General features: G+C 41.8%; 4 protein-coding genes across 7 annotated transcripts; 2 read left to right on the forward strand and 2 right to left on the reverse strand.

The window, feature by feature from the left end:
- Window positions 1–76: 76 nt before the first annotated feature.
- Window positions 77–3,508, reverse strand: rpusd2 (RNA pseudouridine synthase domain containing 2). 3 transcript variants are annotated; one of them, XM_068580414.1, is made up of 4 exons: window positions 3,483–3,508; window positions 2,829–3,320; window positions 2,209–2,505; window positions 77–2,024 (listed from the first exon to the last, which is right to left on the reverse strand). In XM_068580414.1, exons 1-4 carry the CDS (start codon window positions 3,486–3,488, stop codon window positions 1,224–1,226), a joined length of 1,596 nt encoding a protein of 531 aa, XP_068436515.1. In that variant the 5' UTR covers window positions 3,489–3,508; the 3' UTR covers window positions 77–1,223. The 3 variants fall into 3 exon arrangements, with proteins under 3 accessions (XP_068436515.1, XP_068436516.1, XP_068436514.1); XM_068580415.1 differs by lacking the exon at window positions 3,483–3,508 and adding an exon at window positions 3,402–3,445; XM_068580413.1 differs by having other exon boundaries at window positions 2,829–3,488.
- A 460-nt stretch (window positions 3,509–3,968) lies between these two features.
- pcmtl (l-isoaspartyl protein carboxyl methyltransferase, like) lies at window positions 3,969–8,223 on the reverse strand. 2 transcript variants are annotated; one of them, XM_068580262.1, is made up of 9 exons: window positions 8,165–8,223; window positions 7,733–7,868; window positions 7,080–7,184; window positions 6,901–6,932; window positions 6,712–6,816; window positions 6,495–6,615; window positions 6,319–6,404; window positions 5,507–5,676; window positions 3,969–4,655 (listed from the first exon to the last, which is right to left on the reverse strand). In XM_068580262.1, exons 2-9 carry the CDS (start codon window positions 7,848–7,850, stop codon window positions 4,619–4,621), a joined length of 774 nt encoding a protein of 257 aa, XP_068436363.1. In that variant the 5' UTR covers window positions 7,851–7,868; window positions 8,165–8,223; the 3' UTR covers window positions 3,969–4,618. The 2 variants fall into 2 exon arrangements, with proteins under 2 accessions (XP_068436363.1, XP_068436364.1); XM_068580263.1 differs by having other exon boundaries at window positions 3,969–4,691.
- A 117-nt stretch (window positions 8,224–8,340) lies between these two features.
- ccdc32 (coiled-coil domain containing 32) lies at window positions 8,341–10,188 on the forward strand. The gene is made up of 4 exons (XM_068580527.1): window positions 8,341–8,461; window positions 8,751–9,013; window positions 9,196–9,349; window positions 9,533–10,188. The coding sequence occupies exons 2-4, from the start codon at window positions 8,764–8,766 to the stop codon at window positions 9,720–9,722; spliced, it is 594 nt and encodes a 197-aa protein (XP_068436628.1). The 5' UTR covers window positions 8,341–8,461; window positions 8,751–8,763; the 3' UTR covers window positions 9,723–10,188.
- Window positions 10,189–15,007: 4,819 nt separating this feature from the next.
- prlh2r (prolactin releasing hormone 2 receptor) lies at window positions 15,008–17,997 on the forward strand. The gene is made up of 3 exons (XM_068580526.1): window positions 15,008–15,092; window positions 16,150–17,063; window positions 17,671–17,997. Exons 2-3 carry the CDS (start codon window positions 16,152–16,154, stop codon window positions 17,995–17,997), a joined length of 1,239 nt encoding a protein of 412 aa, XP_068436627.1. The 5' UTR covers window positions 15,008–15,092; window positions 16,150–16,151.
- Window positions 17,998–18,294: the final 297 nt, after the last annotated feature.

Below are 18,294 nucleotides of genomic sequence, written 5' to 3' on the forward strand. Positions count from 1 at the left end.
ATCTATAGGGAGGAAAGCCTTTGTCTACAGCCCACCCCACAGCTGAGATGTCCCATCATCTGTTTTGTATGTGAAAATAACAGTATTTCAATCAGGGGACTTGTTTAGAGTTTAACAATAATTTATTACAATTGCACATATTTAAATAGTGACTGAAGGGGTAGGGATGCTGATGTCTGTGAAGGCAGAATTCCCCCTGGAGTCCAGACACTGGTGCTGGTGTTGAAAAAGGGAGTTGCTGTAACCCGATGATGAACGAGGAGCATGACTGAATGCTGACTGGTGCTGCATGCGGTGGAGGGTCGCATCTGTTTGAGCTGAAATGACAACTGACAGCAGCAGAGAGGACCTATTTATGTGACTGGCTAGAAACTGTGTCAAATCCTGAGAGAGAGAGATTATGAATGAACAGTTGTGTAAAGTGTGTAAAGTGTCTTCCTGACTGAACGTCCACTTGAACTTCATTTATGACATGAACTGCATGTGCCACGTGTCCGTCAACAGGTTGTTTTTAAGATGCTGAAACTATTGAAATGGTTTGTGTAAAGGGTGTGTCCTTTAAAAAAGCAAAAAAAAAATAGATGTGCCTATATGGTCCTTAAGTATATAAAAAGAGGTGTTAGAGGTGCTGGTGCTTCAGCATCAGGGCCAAGATGAGACTTTTGTCTGATGTGCCAATGAGCAGCATTATTTACAATCTTTTCCTTTGTAAGAAGTGTTTTCTTTTGACATCTTGACTTTATAATCACAACTCTACACTGGGCATTCATTTTAAATTTATGTTTGGGCGTTCATTTCAAATACCAATCTTTCTCCAGAATTGCTGACTCCACCACTATAATTTACAGGTGTCAATGTTGTTGATTTTTCACAAGGCTCAAATAAAATGAATCATTTATTTTCCGGCAGTCTGGCTTTTTATTTATTTAGTAGTATTTAGTTTATTGGAGTACTATGCAGATTACAGGCTTGAACGGATGAAATCTAAATTAAAACCATTTTCTGGAGATAAAAAGTAAAAGGTAAAAAGGAGTGATTACAAAACAAATGTATATTTGCATTGAAGGCATAAATGGCTTGGTGCCAATGGAAATCATTTCTACATTCAGCTATGAAAAGAATTAATTTGACTTGAAGCAAAACCTCTCCAATGATTTAAATGTCTGGAAAAAAAACTAATGCATGGCAGCAGTAACCTGAACCCCAAAGGAATGAGCATCAGGTCAGCTCCAGTCAGCCTCAACCCAGTCCTCTTCGGCCCAATCGGGTAAACGTGTGGAATATTCAAAATCAGGTCCTTTGTAGCGCAACGCGTGGAGATACATGATGAGATCTCTCTCTGTGGGATCTGGTCGAACCAGCTTACACTCACTGCACAGATGGTCTCTTGGAGGACCTTTGGGAGTCGTTGCCTCCGTTTGATTTCCATTTGATTGGTTGGGTTGAGTTTTGACTGAGGAGGTATCGTTGCCGTCTGGGTCCACGCAGCCCTGACTCACCTTATCCGCAGTGTCGCTGCCACATGTCGGCACCTGTGTGTCAATCTGATGACTCTCTTCACTTCTGTTGGCTTCAACAGGGACAGCTTTCTCTGGTGTTTTGTTTTTCTCTGCCTCTTGCTCAATCCCATCATCCGGAAAATCCAGCAGGTGGAGGCTTTCCTGCGAGCGATGTTCCTCTACCAGGGCCTGCAGCAGCTCCTCGTTACTCTTCCCCACCTGCCCCCCCCTCCCTCTGTGTGGGCCCCAGGCCGAGGACCCATAGATGGGATCATTGAGGATAGGGAAGCCCAGGTACTGGAGGTGGACCCTGATCTGGTGTGTGCGGCCAGTCAGTGGTGAACAGCGGACCACGCTGGTTTTTCCATTAAAGCTAAGCCTCTGGAAGACGGTTCTGCAATCCTTTCCCTTTGGATCGACACGACAGAGGCCGATTTTAAAGGAAACGACCAGGATGGGCTGCTCAGAGATCAGCTCCCCCTCTGGAAACTCACCCTCTACTCTGCACACATACTCCTTTTCAACCTGTTAGAAAGTAGAAATGTAAAGGACATTTTTGAGATTGCAATGGCAAAAGCCCTTTTAGATGCATTACGGGGAAAAAAATGACAAAAGCTGGACAATATTACCATTAATATCTAAACCCACTGGCAAACGTATGTGCACATGTCAGAGGTTGTACTGTGGATCCACCACATCATGAACGTACCTGTCTATCTCTCACCAACTGGTCCAGTTTCTTTGATGTCTCCAGTGTCCTGGCAAACAGCAACACTCCAGAGGTGAGCCTGTCCAGTCTGTGGACTGTGTGGAGCTCAGAGATGCCGCGCTCTTTTCCCAAGATGAAAATCACTGTGTTGTGGCGGAAACGGCCGCAGGGGTGAACCGGGATGGAGGCAGGCTTGTTGACCACAAGCACTTCACCGTCATCCACCAGGACCTCCAGGGGTCTGCCGATCACAGGGGGCTCATGGCGATGCACGGTGTTCTTCATCAGGTCATTGTTCTGTGGATGGTCACAATGGAGGTCGTTAAATACGAACACGTTTGTGAGACAGCAGATTGCATGACACGGTTTTGGTTTAGTTGCATCTTCTATTAGAGGAAATGGATGTTAAACATCTGCAACGCGACAAAAGTATTCTGTCCGAATATGAAAAGCTAGAGACACATTTAAAAAGGTGAGGTCACATCGAGAAGCCTCACAATAACTCATTTTCTCAGATCAATTGTGAACGGATTTAAATTTAAGTTATTCTATCATTGAGCCCTTCGTGCATCGCCTTCAGATAACAGCGCAAAGATACAATCATACTTGTCGACACTGACCCTGAGCACCATAGACAGGTCTTCCACAGGTGTCTCGTTCAACCGGATACGACCCTCTTTGGCCGCCTGCTGGTAATACTCGATGGACTCGGCTCTGAACTCGCTTTTAAACACCTCCAGGAGGCTCTTCCCTATCCACCGACCTTTGCAGTACGTTTTGAAGTCAAAGTAGTATGGATACACTTTGCGGAGGCCACCTTCAAAGTAGTAGGAGGTCTCGTCAAAATGCTCCTTGCAGAAGCTGACACCCGGGTTGCGCTTCTGCGGAGGGGGGATGTATCTCTCGCCCTTACGGAGCTTCTTCCCTCCCGCTCCTCTCCGCCTCTTGCTTTGGCCTCTGGTCTCGGCTTCGCCTGCCTCGTCGCTCTTTCTTTTGCCACTTTCTGCCTCCTCTTTCGTTGTCGTTTTCTCGCCAGACACTGGGATGTTTACGTCCGCCGGTGTTGAACTGTCGCATACTGCCTGCTCCATCGTGGAGCTGCTCCGTCTACACTGTGGAGAATAAAAATGGCGTTTCAGAGGACAATCCGCGCGATAAAACGAAGTAAAGTGGCGCTGTATTTTATTTATTACACTTCTTTTAATGCTCGTTTGAGTCGAAGAGAAGAGACACAGCAAAGTACTGTTCTTCAAACCTCTGACAGACACACTCACGTGCATCGCTTTCTGTCCAGAGGACCTTCTCGCTAATTGCGCACAGTGATGACGTAAACATGTAGTCAAATCAGTCCAGTGTGTAGTTCAACCGAGTTAGCTTTCTTCTTCTTTTTCTTCCTGAAGAACAAATCAGCTAATCAGTAGGAATTATCGCCACCAATTGTTCATAATGCGTATTTAGTTTCGTTTTTAGTGGAAATTCCTCGAGTGATGGACTAATATGATGAGGTTGAAGTCATAATCTTAATTGTATTTTACTCTATTGAGAGTAAATATGTTATTATGTATATACATGGTGAAAAGATAATTTAGTATTAAGATTTTTAAAAAAAATGTCAGACAACATATTTGATTAACTGTAGAACCTTGGAAATAATTGTGTCCTAATCTTCTTCCAAATAATAAACATGTCTGTGTCACTTCTGTAGCTCACCCTGACACCGACGGATTTATTTGTTGCAGAAAAATCAAAACAATAATGTATCCATTTGTTGGGTTTTATTAATAAATTGTACACACAATTCAATTGTTGAGGAGTAAAAAATGACATGCCTCAAATCACTTTTGGCACAGTGCCCCCTCTGGTCTACAGTGACAATGTCAAACAGGACATAACCTAAACATACAGTATGAAGCCAGTAAGAACAAGTGTTTACCACAAAATATATAATACAATGTTACTTTGTTGTATTTCCTTTCAACTTCCTTGCTTTGTGTTATGTATTACTGCTTTCATAGCCAAAGCGTTCCTATAATATTACACACAAATATACCACTCATTTGAATTTCCCAGAAGCCAGAAGAACACATAACGTAGCTTCTTAAGCTGATTTTGCACTTTTCTCAAGGCTGAAATTGTCTGACTTCTCCATATATACACACACTACTGTGAATCTCTTCGATTTCCGGCGACCTTTCTTTGTCGTTCACAATAACGTTACCACTCTCAAACTGACTCTGAGAGTAAGGTCATCAGTCCAGCGGTGTCACTCATTCAGTCGCTCACTGTTTTGTCACTCGGATGACGATCTGGCTGCGCAAACAGAGAAGGATCCTCCTTGTACGTTGCTGGGTGACGACCCAGAGGGGTAGGTGGCTGTTAAGACCAGAGCTCAGTGAAACCATGAGAAGCGCTATGGGGCCCCAGAGATGCAGCACCAACGCCACCTCCTGTAGGGGCAACCACACTGCAGTCAAAGTTCACCTCTGGGGAGAGAAAGAAGGATAGCATTCAAATGATCAGGAACGAGCCGCAGGATGGAGGTGGATGTGACTCATGACGCATAAAACAAACCGAAAGCTTCACCTACACAACACTCCTAGAGGGCTTGGCGATTTAGGCATAAAAATCGACACCCTTGATCTCAAACCCACGTTCCTTCAATCAGATGTTTAACAATGGCCTTGGATATAAAAACGGTTGACACTTTTGCTTTCTTGAATATCTACAAAACCAGTTCCTCCACCAACAGCTCAACGTCCATTTTTTTTAAATTTCTTCCTGTGCTGTTGCGTCCTGCGCAGGTTCGACATGTGTTTGCTCACATATTCAGTTATTCATAATCAACACATCAATAACCTAGATAATTATCAAAGACACAGGTAAATATAAAGTTATACTGCCATCTACTTGTAGAAAGGGTAAACACCTTTTGTGTCTCATAAATACTCTGTGTTCACTCAAGAAACAACCCAATGGGAAAATAAATATGAATGCAAACAGCAACAACTCTGTGCACAAATATAACTTTGATTAAACTATATTACTTTCCTACAATCCTTCTATTGCACTGTTTTTTATTTTACAGACTCATACTTTCAGGTCGCCTGATTGCTTTGCAACAAAAGGATTTGCAAAAAAACTAACTCGTTTTTAGAGTTCAGTTCTCGTATTGAAATTTTTGGAAAAACGGCTGTGCTTTTCCGTTTTTGGTTTCAAAGAGAAAACAGTATTTTTTTCTGTATTTTAGTTTTTTTCGACTAAACTATAAAACAGACTATAAGAATGTTGTGTGCAATACCCAGGCCACTGACGCCTCTTGTCAGTCAGGGGGACGTAAACCACTCCCATCAAAGCTTTCTTGAGAAAGGTCCCATCTCTCTGGCGATCGTACTGTTCCAACACTTGACTGCCACCGTCGGGGCCCACTGGGAGAACCAACCGTCCACCGGGCTTCAGCTGCTCCAAGAGCTTTGACAAACAGATGGTAGGAAATCGATATTTCACATGAGTTCATGTTCAAGAAAAAAATTCAGGCTGTCTTCTGCATTTAAGTTTACAACATTTGAGAAAAGAAAATTTGTTATAGAGGCCGCTGACACTTTAATATCACTTCACTACAGTTGATGTTCGGTCATGCAGAAAAAGGAGTTGCATCCATCTTGAGACCCGCTATGTTTTTGGTTCAAGAACATTTAAAGTTTTTGGACTCATCTTTGTGTGAGCTACAGAGACATTATAAATTAGATTATTTTATAAACATGCACATTTTTAATACAGGTTTAAGTATTATAGGAACACTGAATGCTCCTTGTCCTGACCCTGAATGGCAACTCTTTGGTTGATGCACTTTGCTGGCTTGTTTTAAGTGTGTTGTCTAGTATATTTGAAATTATAAATGGGTTATATGTGTGTTTATATGTTGTGAAACAGTTATGCTGACATCTTGGCCAGGACCCTCTTGGAAATGTGATTTAAAAATCTGAGTTGGATTATTCGAGTTAAATAACAGGTTAAAGATGTACTGCAATATGTTTTTACCTCAACTCTTTGTGCTACATGTTGTTTCTCTTATTCTTTATTCATAAAAGTGAAAGCCATACGTGTCCTTACAGCCTTAGGAACAGTAGCTGCAGCTGCACCAACATGAATGGCATCATACGGCGCTCCTTCTTGATGGCCGAGCCTTCCATCTCCCACTATGGAAACATAGGTATGACTTTTAAATTCTTTTGTGGCTGTAAAACACCAAAATAAAAACAAATGCATGACTTCATCTCATGGCTTACAAGTAAGTTTGATGCGGCCAGAGGTGAGCAGTTCTGGGTCGTCAGATCGCACATTTTTTATTGACATTTTAACCAGTTCATCAATGTGTTCAATGCCAACCACTCTACCACTAGGTCCTGTCTACAAACAAAAGAAAAAATGCAGCTATTACAATCACTCATATAGTGCATTTTATACCAACTGATAGGAAACATGAAAATTGTATACTGCACTTACCAGTCTTGCAAAGCAGGCTGTGAGATATCCACTTCCTGAACCTACATCCAGTGCCGATGCCCCTTCAGTTAGTTTGTCACTTAACAGCTCCAGCGCGTGAGCATGCTGTCAAACCGCGAAAGGAAAACATTCAGCCCATCATGTGTGTGTACAATAATTAATTATAGCAGTTCAGTGTGAGTTACTCACCATGTGTGGTGCACTGATGGTCGCTCTGTAGCCTGTGATAAGAAAATGCCATAACACAGTCTTAGCACCCATCTGTGCTCATGAAACATACCATTACAGGAAATTCATGTGTTTACTCAAATACATGTTACCATATTAATAGGCAAGTGTGTGTGTGTGTATGTGCCAATAATGAATACCTATGGATTGAGGGGAGTCTGCATAAGGATAGTCTATTGCGTAGAGCCCTCTGTCTGTAGCCAGCATGGCATCAAACACTCGGTCACTGCGGATGACCCCGTGATCTGGAGGAGAAAAGAGTTAATTATCAATTATAAATGTCAATTAGACCGAGTTGAAATGGAAACTGTGTGTTGAACCCTGTGTGTTTCCCTTTACCCTTTAATGTGACTGTAAAACTAATAAACACAAGCTCTTTTTTTTTTAGATAAAACAAATGGGAATAAAAGCATTACATTTTTCCTTTCATTTATTTTCCTTTTCCATCACACATACAAATTGAAGTTTTGCAATTAAGCGTTTATATTTTTTCAATTGTTACAGTTTAAATGTAACTTTCCAATATCCGCAAGAGTATCCATTTGTCAGTTCAATATCCAGCAGCACCTTTTTGGTTTTCACTTCAATGTGTCTTGATTATTGTGAGCAATACAACATAATAAGAGTATTTGTCTTGTCTTAATTTCTAAATTGTCCTCTATATGACAAAGAGAGGATGAATCATTTTCCCCGCAGTATATACGCACCAACTGTCACACTTATATGTTTACGTTGTGGACCTTTGAGGTGTTAAGTTAGAGACCGTAATGTCAAAGCTGAAGTCTAATGTTACCCCTCAGCCTGCTGATGAGCTCTGCATGCGTTCTGCCGCTGGATATCCACGCCATGGTCCGGGACAGCAGCACACCCATCGGGACTGCCACTAGTGCCAGGCGCAACGCGGCGTGCATCTCCTACACTGGCTCTTCCTACAGTGACATGATGATCAACGCTTAAAAACCCACTTGACACACAAATAACTGTAACACACATTTAACAGGCAGTAACAATCAGGTTGTCAATCATTCCTAGCAGAACTGAAATTGGCAGTGCAATGTATTCACAACTTGACAGTTAGCTCGCCGCCGAGCTGACCCAGCTCCAAATTTGACCGCAATACAAACAAATTCCCACTACATTATGCAGCCATCATATCACTGAACAGTTGTCCAATGCTAAAGTCAATTCTTCAAATAATCAACAGAGACCAGCATTACTTGTTTACCTCGGTAGTTCGTCACCGTATCGGCTCCTTCCAGCTGGGACCAACTTCCGGGCTCTGCTTCAGCGCCTGGCCAATCAGACGCGGTATCCCATCATGAAGACCTAGATATCCAATCATATTGTAGAACAGTTTTATTGGGGGTTACAATGTCCAATGATATGATACTAAATAAGGAAGTAACGTCGCCCATTTAACACTGTGGATCATGGGAACAGTTAGCCAGTGAAGCTAATATTTAATCTTTAAAAACATACTCATTGAAGAAATAGCGATTATTCTACAAAGATTTTCACACAGGTGAGATATGTTTTTAAATCATTAAGATCAAGAACCGTTTAAAAAACACGTGAAATACAATACTACTGCATAAAATAGAACACCAATGTAGCAACGCTAAGCATGTTGATGCCTGTTGGTACATTAAAGCTCAGCTTTTGGTTGTGCTTTGCATGTGGAAATCTACAAAGTGTACCCTTTTGATTTGTATTCTAATTGTCTCACGAACATGCGGTTTCAATGCTGCTGAAAGACCCATCAACAAAACAGTGCTCATGCTAACTCGTATTGACTTCTGTTCCAAATCAAGTCAGGTGACCAGAATGATTGAAGACTTCGAGGGCGAGGAGGCCGTCCGGTCCAGCGGGGAGCTGTGGACTGAAATCTGCTCCAGTCTGCCGGAGTCGCGAGCTCAACCAACCCAGGAGTTCAACACTGAGTTCAGAGACTCGTTCCAGCCAGCCGTACAAATCGGATTGCAGGTCAATGGACACTCAAATGGGACACATACTAGTTCCTCTATCGCCCAATGGGAACCCATGGAGGATTCTCAGATCTACATAGCCAATTTAGGTACAAGCATCATTCCTGTCTCTTCCATGACTGCATGCATCTTGTCACATTTAGCTCACCCATCATCTCAATCAAGTTGTATGACCGATATTCTGACAAACTAAAAGTCACAAATGTGTTTCAACATTTAGCTTTTAGATAACAATAACAGTTATTGTTTTTTTGTCCACATTTTAATGCAGAGAACCGTCTGAAGAAATTAAAGGGCCAGTCAAGTGATGTAACGTCCAGGGACATGTTGCGCTCCTTGTCTCAGGCTAAGAAAGAATGTTGGGATAGATTTCTGCATGATCCTCATACCTCAGAGATCTTCCAAGGCGGTGACATGGATGATAGGTAGGATGAATTATTCTTTCATATTATGATACACACACACATACTTCTGCCAGAACGCAAACATTACAGAAAGAGTTCCTTCCAGAAGAGCACTTCTATTGTTGCAAGGATCACTCAGGTCTCCCATAGCTTAAAATAGACCTCTTTTCATCTTAATACCTTGCGTATATTTCCCTTCCCCAGCGCTCTTGAACACTTCAAGAGGTGGTTGATTCCTGAGAAGGTGGCCATCAGCGCAGAAGAGCTAGAGTATCTCCTGAGACCATCTCGGAATAACGAACAGGCTGAATCAAACCAAACGCAGATCGAAGAGGAAACAACGGGAGAGAAAACCGACCCAGAGGATGATAGCGCTCACATCCCGGAGAAATGAGTGTTTTAAAATACTAACACTGAAAGGAGAACGAATTTGGCGTGTATTTAGTAGCGCTGACTTGTACCCCCACGCACAGGTTGAGCTGCGTTATGTCATAGCACTGTTTTTGACAAAGCTTTTGTTAACAATGGTCAAAGAAGCTATTACAGCCCGTCATCGTCATCTGTATCCCAAGCAACTGAGTGTTAACTACTTAGTCAGGCCTTGTTATTCATCCCTTGAAGGATTATTATCTTGTCTTTGTATTGATTCCCATGTTACATGAATGGCTCTCTACTTTGAATATATATGCAGGACATGAAGCACCATGTTATATTTTAGGTGACATCTTGCAGACATTATACAATTGTGACATCTAGTGTCAAAATACTCCGATATATTCCCGAAATTATTGTGTAACATCTTTATTTTTGCCATAATGTTTTTACCAATAAAGTTTTACCCATGTTTCAATAAACGCAAAGTAGAGTTGATTCTTTTAATTGGTCCGCAAATAAGCTTAAACATGGACACGGTCATATTGAGCTAGATAGCTGAGGTACTAAATTAAGACTTTTTCTCTGACACGTTTGAGTTTTTGCTTGAGAGGAAGTGAGAGAGACGGTGGAAAGTTTTTCTTCTGTTGCCTGCCTTTCCCTCACTGTCGTATCTTTAGATGGTAGAAAAGATTTTATTTTTTTAAATATCTTTTTATTGTGACATTGTAGAGATGATCCATCAGGGAATTAAGCTGGATACTTGCTCAGGGCATTTACGCCAATGTGTTATTGAGCAAACGTTTGCAATACATCCTACAATATGTCCACAAAGTTGAATTAACACCTATCTGAAACAGTTTCAAGAAAAACCCAAGATTATAACCACCGTTATTGCAGGGCTGCTATATCAAGACACTTTTAGTGTTAGATATATTTGTCTATTACATTTGCAACTGAATGTTATTCTGAAAAAAAAATCAATTCAAACAGGGAAAATCTTCTTATACAGCATTTTATTTTGAAGGAAAGCAACCATGGCTTAATTCTCAAATGTAAATCAATTTTGATTGAGGCCCTTAAAATACAAGCCTTTAATCCTGCTCCATCTTCCAAGACCCAGAGGACTGAAAGTGGGAAATCAACTAAATGCAAGGGAAGTTAAAACAGTGTTTGTTCACATTTTTATTTTAAGTGCAGAACAAACTCTCATAATAGAGTGGACCTTATAACTCACTCTGGAGAATGCTTAATAAAATTTTCAGTGAGTAAAAGCAGGGACTTGCAGCTGCTCTGGTCACATACAGCCGCTTGGTCATAATAGGTTTGACTGTGATAATAGTTGCCAATGTGAAGCAGCGAATGGCAGGACAATTAAATAGGATTGGCACCCATCATTGATTAAAATGTAATATATGTGGATGGTTATTAAGACAGCCAGCTGTGGCCTCCCCTAACAAAAAGCTTCAGCAACCACCCTGAATACAATCTCTGGATAAAAACAAAAAACAAATACATTGTAATATATCAGCACAATTACAAAATCATTTGTAATCTCTCCATCAATTAATCTATGTCAGATAATTTGCAATTAAATGCATTTTGGAAAGAGATTGGATATTTGAATGACATATAAAACCACTGAACACAATCACCCCCCTAGCAACCTCCGTTAAGTGTTCGGAGTGCTGGCTGTGCAGAGAGACCAAAGAGGACCCACATAGATCTGGAGCAAGGTGTACAGTTGCAGTCACCTCATCTGGACAGAGATGGATGCTGAGAAATTCCTCCCAGTCTGAGCCCTCGACAAACACTAACTCCCAGTAGCCGCAATTGTTTAAACTGTTTTTCACTGATGCCAGAGTCAAACAATTGTGTAATTACAACAACACGAGAAGGGGTTCAGGTAAGAGGATAACAGTGGCTCAAACGCAATGACACCAAGCAACTGAGAGGGAGTGGAAATAGGTAAGCGGGTGATGGCTACTGCAAGGCAGGGGCAGTGGCTGGGCGTGAGTGTCAGGTGACGGGCAGAGGTGGAAAGTTCAGAGTGTATCTGGTGGACAGGCTTGAGAAGTGTAAATGTGACAGCAGAGAGGTAGAATATGACAACATCCACAACAGGAGGTAAGTGGCCTTCTGTTCCATCAGGTCCCTCCTTAAGCGTCAAAGATAGCTGCAAGGCCCATTTTCAGCCAGGACAATCCATCAGTGTCAATGAGCGGATGGTTGCAAGCAAAGCCGAGACAGGATACGGGCACTGCACGAGAGGAAACCAACCAAATGGGGCTTAAAGCTTTTTGTGTTGGCCTGACAATAGCAGTGAATAAACAGTTACGGCCTTTCCTTCAGGAGTTGGATTGCCTCATGAGAATGTCCCTATAAAGCCTAGATATGGAAACTGGATATCATGCCTTTGTTGGCAACCTCTGCACAAGCTCAAGAATTAGAGTCAGAATTGTTTATTGCCAATATGTTTCACATACAAGGAAGTTGTCATGGCGGGTGGTGCATAACATTAGACAATACACAGAGTACAAGACATAGGAACATATTACATTTAGAATATAATATACAATTAAAATAAAATGAAAATGAAAGTGTAATGTGAAAGGAACACGTGTATATTCACTATGAAGTATGAAGGGATGTACAGGAAGTTGCCCTTTGATCACAGAGTCAGTCAGTGGGGGAACCGGGCTTTGTTACTGAGCCAGACTGCCGACGGGAAGAAACTTTTTGGTGGCATGAGGTCTTGGTCCTGATGGGCCGCAGCATTCAGCCAGATGGAGTGGAAACGAACAGTTGGAGTGCAGGGTGAGAGGGGTCGGCTACAATCTTGCTTTCTTTCTCGCTTCAGGGTCCTTGAACCGAGGACTATTCCAAGACCTTTTTTTACCATGACCATTTGGGCTTGTGAAACTTAAGGAAAGATCAGAAAGGACGGCCCTCACTCAGCATATGAGGACCCACTTGGGCATGTGAAAAAGATAGACTGAGGTGAGGTTGCTGCACGGCATACAAAAAATGTGCTCTGAAGCTATAAAGGTTGGCATGGCGACAAACAGCTAGCACCTCGATGCAGGTAGACCAGGCGGCTCCATCAAGCCCATATGTGAGATGTAGCCCACTGTGTCTTGATCTCACAGCACAAGTAAAAATCACTCCAAGAAACAAGTATTATACATATTTTTGGTGCTGTATAAAAGGAGACGTGACAGATTTTATGTTGAAACTGTCGCAAAAACTGTTTTATAAATAATAAACATAAATCCCCTCCAAACATGTAATGCTTCTATATCACTAAGAACCATTTGGCTCTTTTAAAACACAACTCAAATACTGGATGATTACTGCATCGTATAAGTCATCGTTATTAGTAATAAACATCAAATACTTGCTGAAAAACACAGTAAACGTAAACTTTATTGGAAAAGTTATATACATACAGGTTCATATTTGACCTCTGCATTCAACCCATTCTAAGCAGTTTTGTAGGGAGAAGCTTGCAGGGAGAAGCTCAGGGTTCAGCGGGTCATTTAAAGACACCTGAATGCAAACAAGAGGAGCCGCCTCATCCTTCAACCACAAGACCCACTGCACCCACACTTCGCTGCATTGACGGTGGCTATTATTTGTTCCAATCTTGTTGTCGGGGTGGGCGTGGTTCGGCTCAGCTGCGGAGGGGACGGAGTGGGGGAGTGATTCTGGGAACGGTGCTGGAAGATGGAGTAATTAACCTCAGCTGGCAACGGATGTTGTGATTGCATCTCCCAAAGAAATGCGGGAGTTGCCGGGGAGAGCGAGAGTGGCGCGCGCACAAACACCTGTAAAAAAAACGCTGAAATAAAAGCATTTAAAACCCTTAAACCTGGTCTGCTGCTGCCATTGTGCTCGGGACACCCAAGTCGGTAATGGGGAAACGTTACACTTGTATAATGATTAATAATTGTACAATGATGAAATTGCTTTATACATCCTTAAATATTGTTCTTATTTATTTTACTCAAAATCAGCCCTCCCGTCCAGTCCCAGTGCATTGCTAATGATTTAGTCCTGGTTTAGCCAGCAGATTGCTGATGACTCATTCAGTCACATGGATTATTATTTGGTAGCTCCCGCAGGAGACTCACAATTTCTAAATTACTTTCAGTTTTATAAATATTACGACATTTACTGCAGAAGGAAGATCGTGGTTCGTCGCTTAATCGTGACATTTCATTTTTGCTCCCTCATGTTGCTTCCTGTGTGTGTAGTGGCCTCAATGTGAAAACTTCACAGCTGGATACTCGCTATCATAAAATGTGCCAACACTACTGTTTTGTTTGTTGGTTATGGTTTGTTTTGTTAGTTCATTTAATATTGTTTATTCTTTTTCTATATATTGTGCATTTTTCTTGTTATTCTATTTTAATGCATTTTCCATATTGTATTGCTTACTTGTATGTATAAAGGCTGCTGTAGCAAAACATTGCAGGACTCTATCTATCCGTCCATCCATCCATCCATCCATCCATCCATCTATAACATGACTATGCAAAGTCCAAAACTCTTTATAAGTTCCAATAGGAAAATTACAGTGATTCTATGGCATTAAAATGCTATAAAACAAGGCAAGGTCATAATAAATTCACTATTTATTACCATATAGTTGCCAAGAGGAATATCATTAGAGATTATAATGGGTGTTAATTGAGGGTAATGACAGACAGCCATCTTACTGGAGGTGACTCATTCACATGGCTGCGAGAGAGAGAGACAGAGCACATGTCGGTGTGGATTCTGAAGTATAAAATCCAGTTGTGTATTGAAGTTCAAGAGAGCTCAGCTTATTTATCAGGGTCAAGGGAATTATGATATTAAACACTCAGCTCAAAGAAACGCAAACGTGTTGTTCTTCAGGTGAGACAGGATTAGATGGGTGGCAGAAGCGTTGAAATGCTAAGTGGAGCGGTTGTTGTTGTTTTCTTATTTTCTTGGTGAAGCAGAACGTGACGGGTGATACTCGAGAAGACAAAACTTAAAGATGCAAGATCAGTGATAGCGAGCATTTAGATTGCCTCACAACGGGTCTAATTATATCAAGAGATGATAGTTAACGGTGCTAAAAGATCTAAAAGGGTAAACTATGGCAAAAGTGGTGACAGTGTGTGGGTGCTATGCGTTAGCCAGCGAGAGAAGCAGCAGAAGGATGGAGAGAGAGAGAGAGAGAGAGAGAGAGAGAGAGAGAGAGAGAGAGAGAGAGAGAGAGAGAGAGAGAGAGGCAAGTGGCTTGCAGGGAAGAGAAGAGGCTGCACAATAGTTGGACTCCCATCGGACAGAGGACTCACATTCATTCTGGATCGTCCAAGTCGTTTAAAGAATGACTGACTGATATCTCTCTCTCTCACAGGTATTTTTTATTTTAATTCTTACATTTTAATAGTGCATGTAGCCATTTGTTTTGTGTATTTTAAGCGTCTTAAGATCTATAAAAAAAAGAAAAGAAAACAGATGTATGTTAATTATGTGCAAATCAGGCTGTCACTGATGCGGTCAGGTGCAGGAGGCATTGAGTTAAGAAAAAGTATTCTTGCACATGAACCTTTTCCTTGGTAAATTCAGATAATCTAGTAAAAGAACAGAAACATTATGTGGTCAGCCTAAGTCATATGCACTTACTCAAGCTCTACAGCCGGCTTTTGATTTCCAGATGACCTTTTCATTTTGTTTTAAACCATTTGGAATTTGGCTAATCTGACAGAACTGGTTTTGTAGACATTGATTTGTTTGCTATTTCTGTCGATATATAGTTTGATTAATTGCAACATTGATATTATTTTCCTAATCTTGCAAGTTTGAATATAAACCACTCCAGTGCTTTTACTCTGTTAGTTTTGTATCAACCAAATCTTTAAGTCACAGACATTAGAGATGATTTTCCAAGCATCTTTGAAAAAATTGATGAATCAACATGTATTTTTAACTGGTTGCATACTGGTGGATTAGTATTTCTTACTGTTCTGTAATAGCTGGATTGACGTCAGTGTGACAACAGGTGTTCTGAATGACAATTCAGTTTGAGTGTGAGGATGTCACTACTGCTGCATATGAAGCTACGAGAGAAAGAAGAGCCATGGATTAGGCGGATAATTGGTTATGAAAAAAAAAGTTTTCCAAAAAATGAGATGGCAAATATTTGAAGAGGCATGAGAGAAATAAAAAGGTGAGAAGTGTAGAGGAAAGAGGGAAGGAATGACTGATGTACAAGAGAGATGGATGAAAGTAAAGAGATGCAATGGAATTGAGGGGAATTTACAAACCCTGCAGCTTCTTAATGAGATTGATTTACAGAGTTTTGAAGATTGACACTAATTTTTTTGTTTAAGCGATTATGATAGACAAAAAAGTAAGTATGTGTAAAATATGCTGCAGATTATAAATAGTTTGTTGCTATGTGGCCCCTGCAGCTATGGACTGGCAGAAGTCATTAAACCGATCCAGGGGCAACTCTTCTCCTCCAGCCTCTTCGTCATCTCCCTCCACGTCCGACTCTTCATTCACCTTCTCCTCGTCCTGTTGCAACTCCTCTCACGCCCTCTTCTCCACTTCACCGTTTTCGGTCCCTTCCTTTTCTGGGCTGGACCTCCTGTTTGACCTGAAGCCCGTCTTCATCCCTCTCTACTCTGTCGTGGTGCTGGTCGCCTGCGTCGGCAATCTTCTCCTGCTCTTTCTCATCTGGCATAACAAGAAAAGACACACCACCACAAACTTCCTCATCAGCAACCTCGCACTGGTCGACCTGGTCATGTGCATTGTCTGCGTCCCCTTGACGGCATCCTACGCTTTTGACCGGCGTGGATGGGTGTTTGGTTCCACCATGTGCCATATCGTCACTGTCATGCAGTCTGCAGCCGTCTACGCAGGGTGCCTCTCCCTCATGGCCATCGCGGTGGATCGTTATGTGGTTGTGGCTTATCCCATCCGCAAAAGAGCAGGGGGCCAGTTCTGCTGGGGTCTGGTGGTCCTGATCTGGCTGTCTTCTCTGGCTTTGTCCATGCCTACAGCACTGCACACTGTCCACCTAGACCTGCGGTCTGCGGGGATGCACATGGCCGTTTGTGAGGAGTTCTGGGATGGCCAGGAGCGAGGCAGGCTCATCTACTCCTGCTTCATTCTCATCTTCTCCTACTTTGTCCCACTGGCTGCTGTCTCTATTTCCTACTGCGCTATATCCTACGAGCTGATGCAAAGGACCACGTCGGGCTTGACGGCGTGTCAGGGGTTGAGATCTGCACGGACATGGAGCAGACGGAGGAGGAAGACCTTCTACCTGCTGCTGGTTTCCGTGCTGTGTTTCGCCTTCTCGTGGCTTCCCTTACAGGTACAGATGAGTGGCAAAGAAAGACTGATAAAATATGAACAAAAAGATTTGTCACAAATGCACACAAACCCACTCGCAACCATTGTTGGAGAGAATTAATAATGATGTAATCATTCTGAAGGTTTCCCTAACTGCGAGCTCAGTCAATAGAAACAAAATATATGGATGTGTTGGGCTACTTTGTGGCTAGTGCAGTTACTTCAATAAGTCTTGAATTCAAAGTGAGATTGTCAGGCAACCAACTCTCCACCCTGCAAATGGATGCTTTTTCAAGATAAAACATGTCTTTGTGCTAAGCTTATCTTACTGTAGCGTTCACTGAACAGACCTGAGAGGAGAATAACCATGTTCATCTTGCTCTCTGCAAGAAAGCACATAATATCCAGACTGAAATGACCATCACATCACTAAAGTGTCACTATTAATTAGCTTAAAGAATCAAACATACTAAATATTTAGTGACGATGGATCTTCAAACTGAAAAGTTTCAAATGAGCAAAGTGATACTTCTAACACATTTCAAATGAACGTTGACCTTTAATTAATTACAAAATCCATTTTTTGCTGATATGAATGCTGAGTAATCAAACATTGTTGAACTTCACAGGTGGTGAATCTGATCCGCGACGTGGACACAGACTTCTCCATCTTAGGGAAGAATTACGTGAATGTCATCCAGGTGTCCACTCACCTGCTCGCCATGAGCTCCGCCTGCTACAACCCTTTTATTTACGCCTCGTTGCATGAAAAGTTCCTCTCCTACTTGTGCAGCCACTTCGTGTTCCGAAAGAGAAAACTGGGAAAGGACAGGGGTCAGAGGTCAAGCGTCCTTATGGTGTCACACAGAATGCAGCGCCTTCCCACCTCTATGATCGCAGCAGATTTAGCAAGTACTGTTGTAAATAACGTTATTCCTCAAGACATTTACGCTTGATAGTCGTTCTGTTTGAATTCACACAGGAATCATCTGGCTTTTTCCCAGAATGGACACACGGTATCTTCTTCACGTCATTGTTAATCTGAATCTGGTCAGTGTTTACAGGCAAATTAAGTGAATAAGACAATGAATTGCACCATTTAATGTATAGAGGCCACACTATTAAAAATGTTTTCTTGTTGATGGCATAGTTGCATATAAAGCACTAAAGTAAACACTATTGCATCATCCAAAACACTGCTACTCAGTGGTAAACCTATACAAGTGCAAGATGCATTTGTCAAAACCAAGATG

Source organism: Clinocottus analis, unplaced genomic scaffold (assembly GCF_023055335.1).
Source record: "Clinocottus analis isolate CAN_PGR_092001 unplaced genomic scaffold, fCliAna1.0.p SCAF_17, whole genome shotgun sequence".
NCBI classification, from domain to species: Eukaryota; Metazoa; Chordata; class Actinopteri; order Perciformes; family Cottidae; genus Clinocottus; species Clinocottus analis.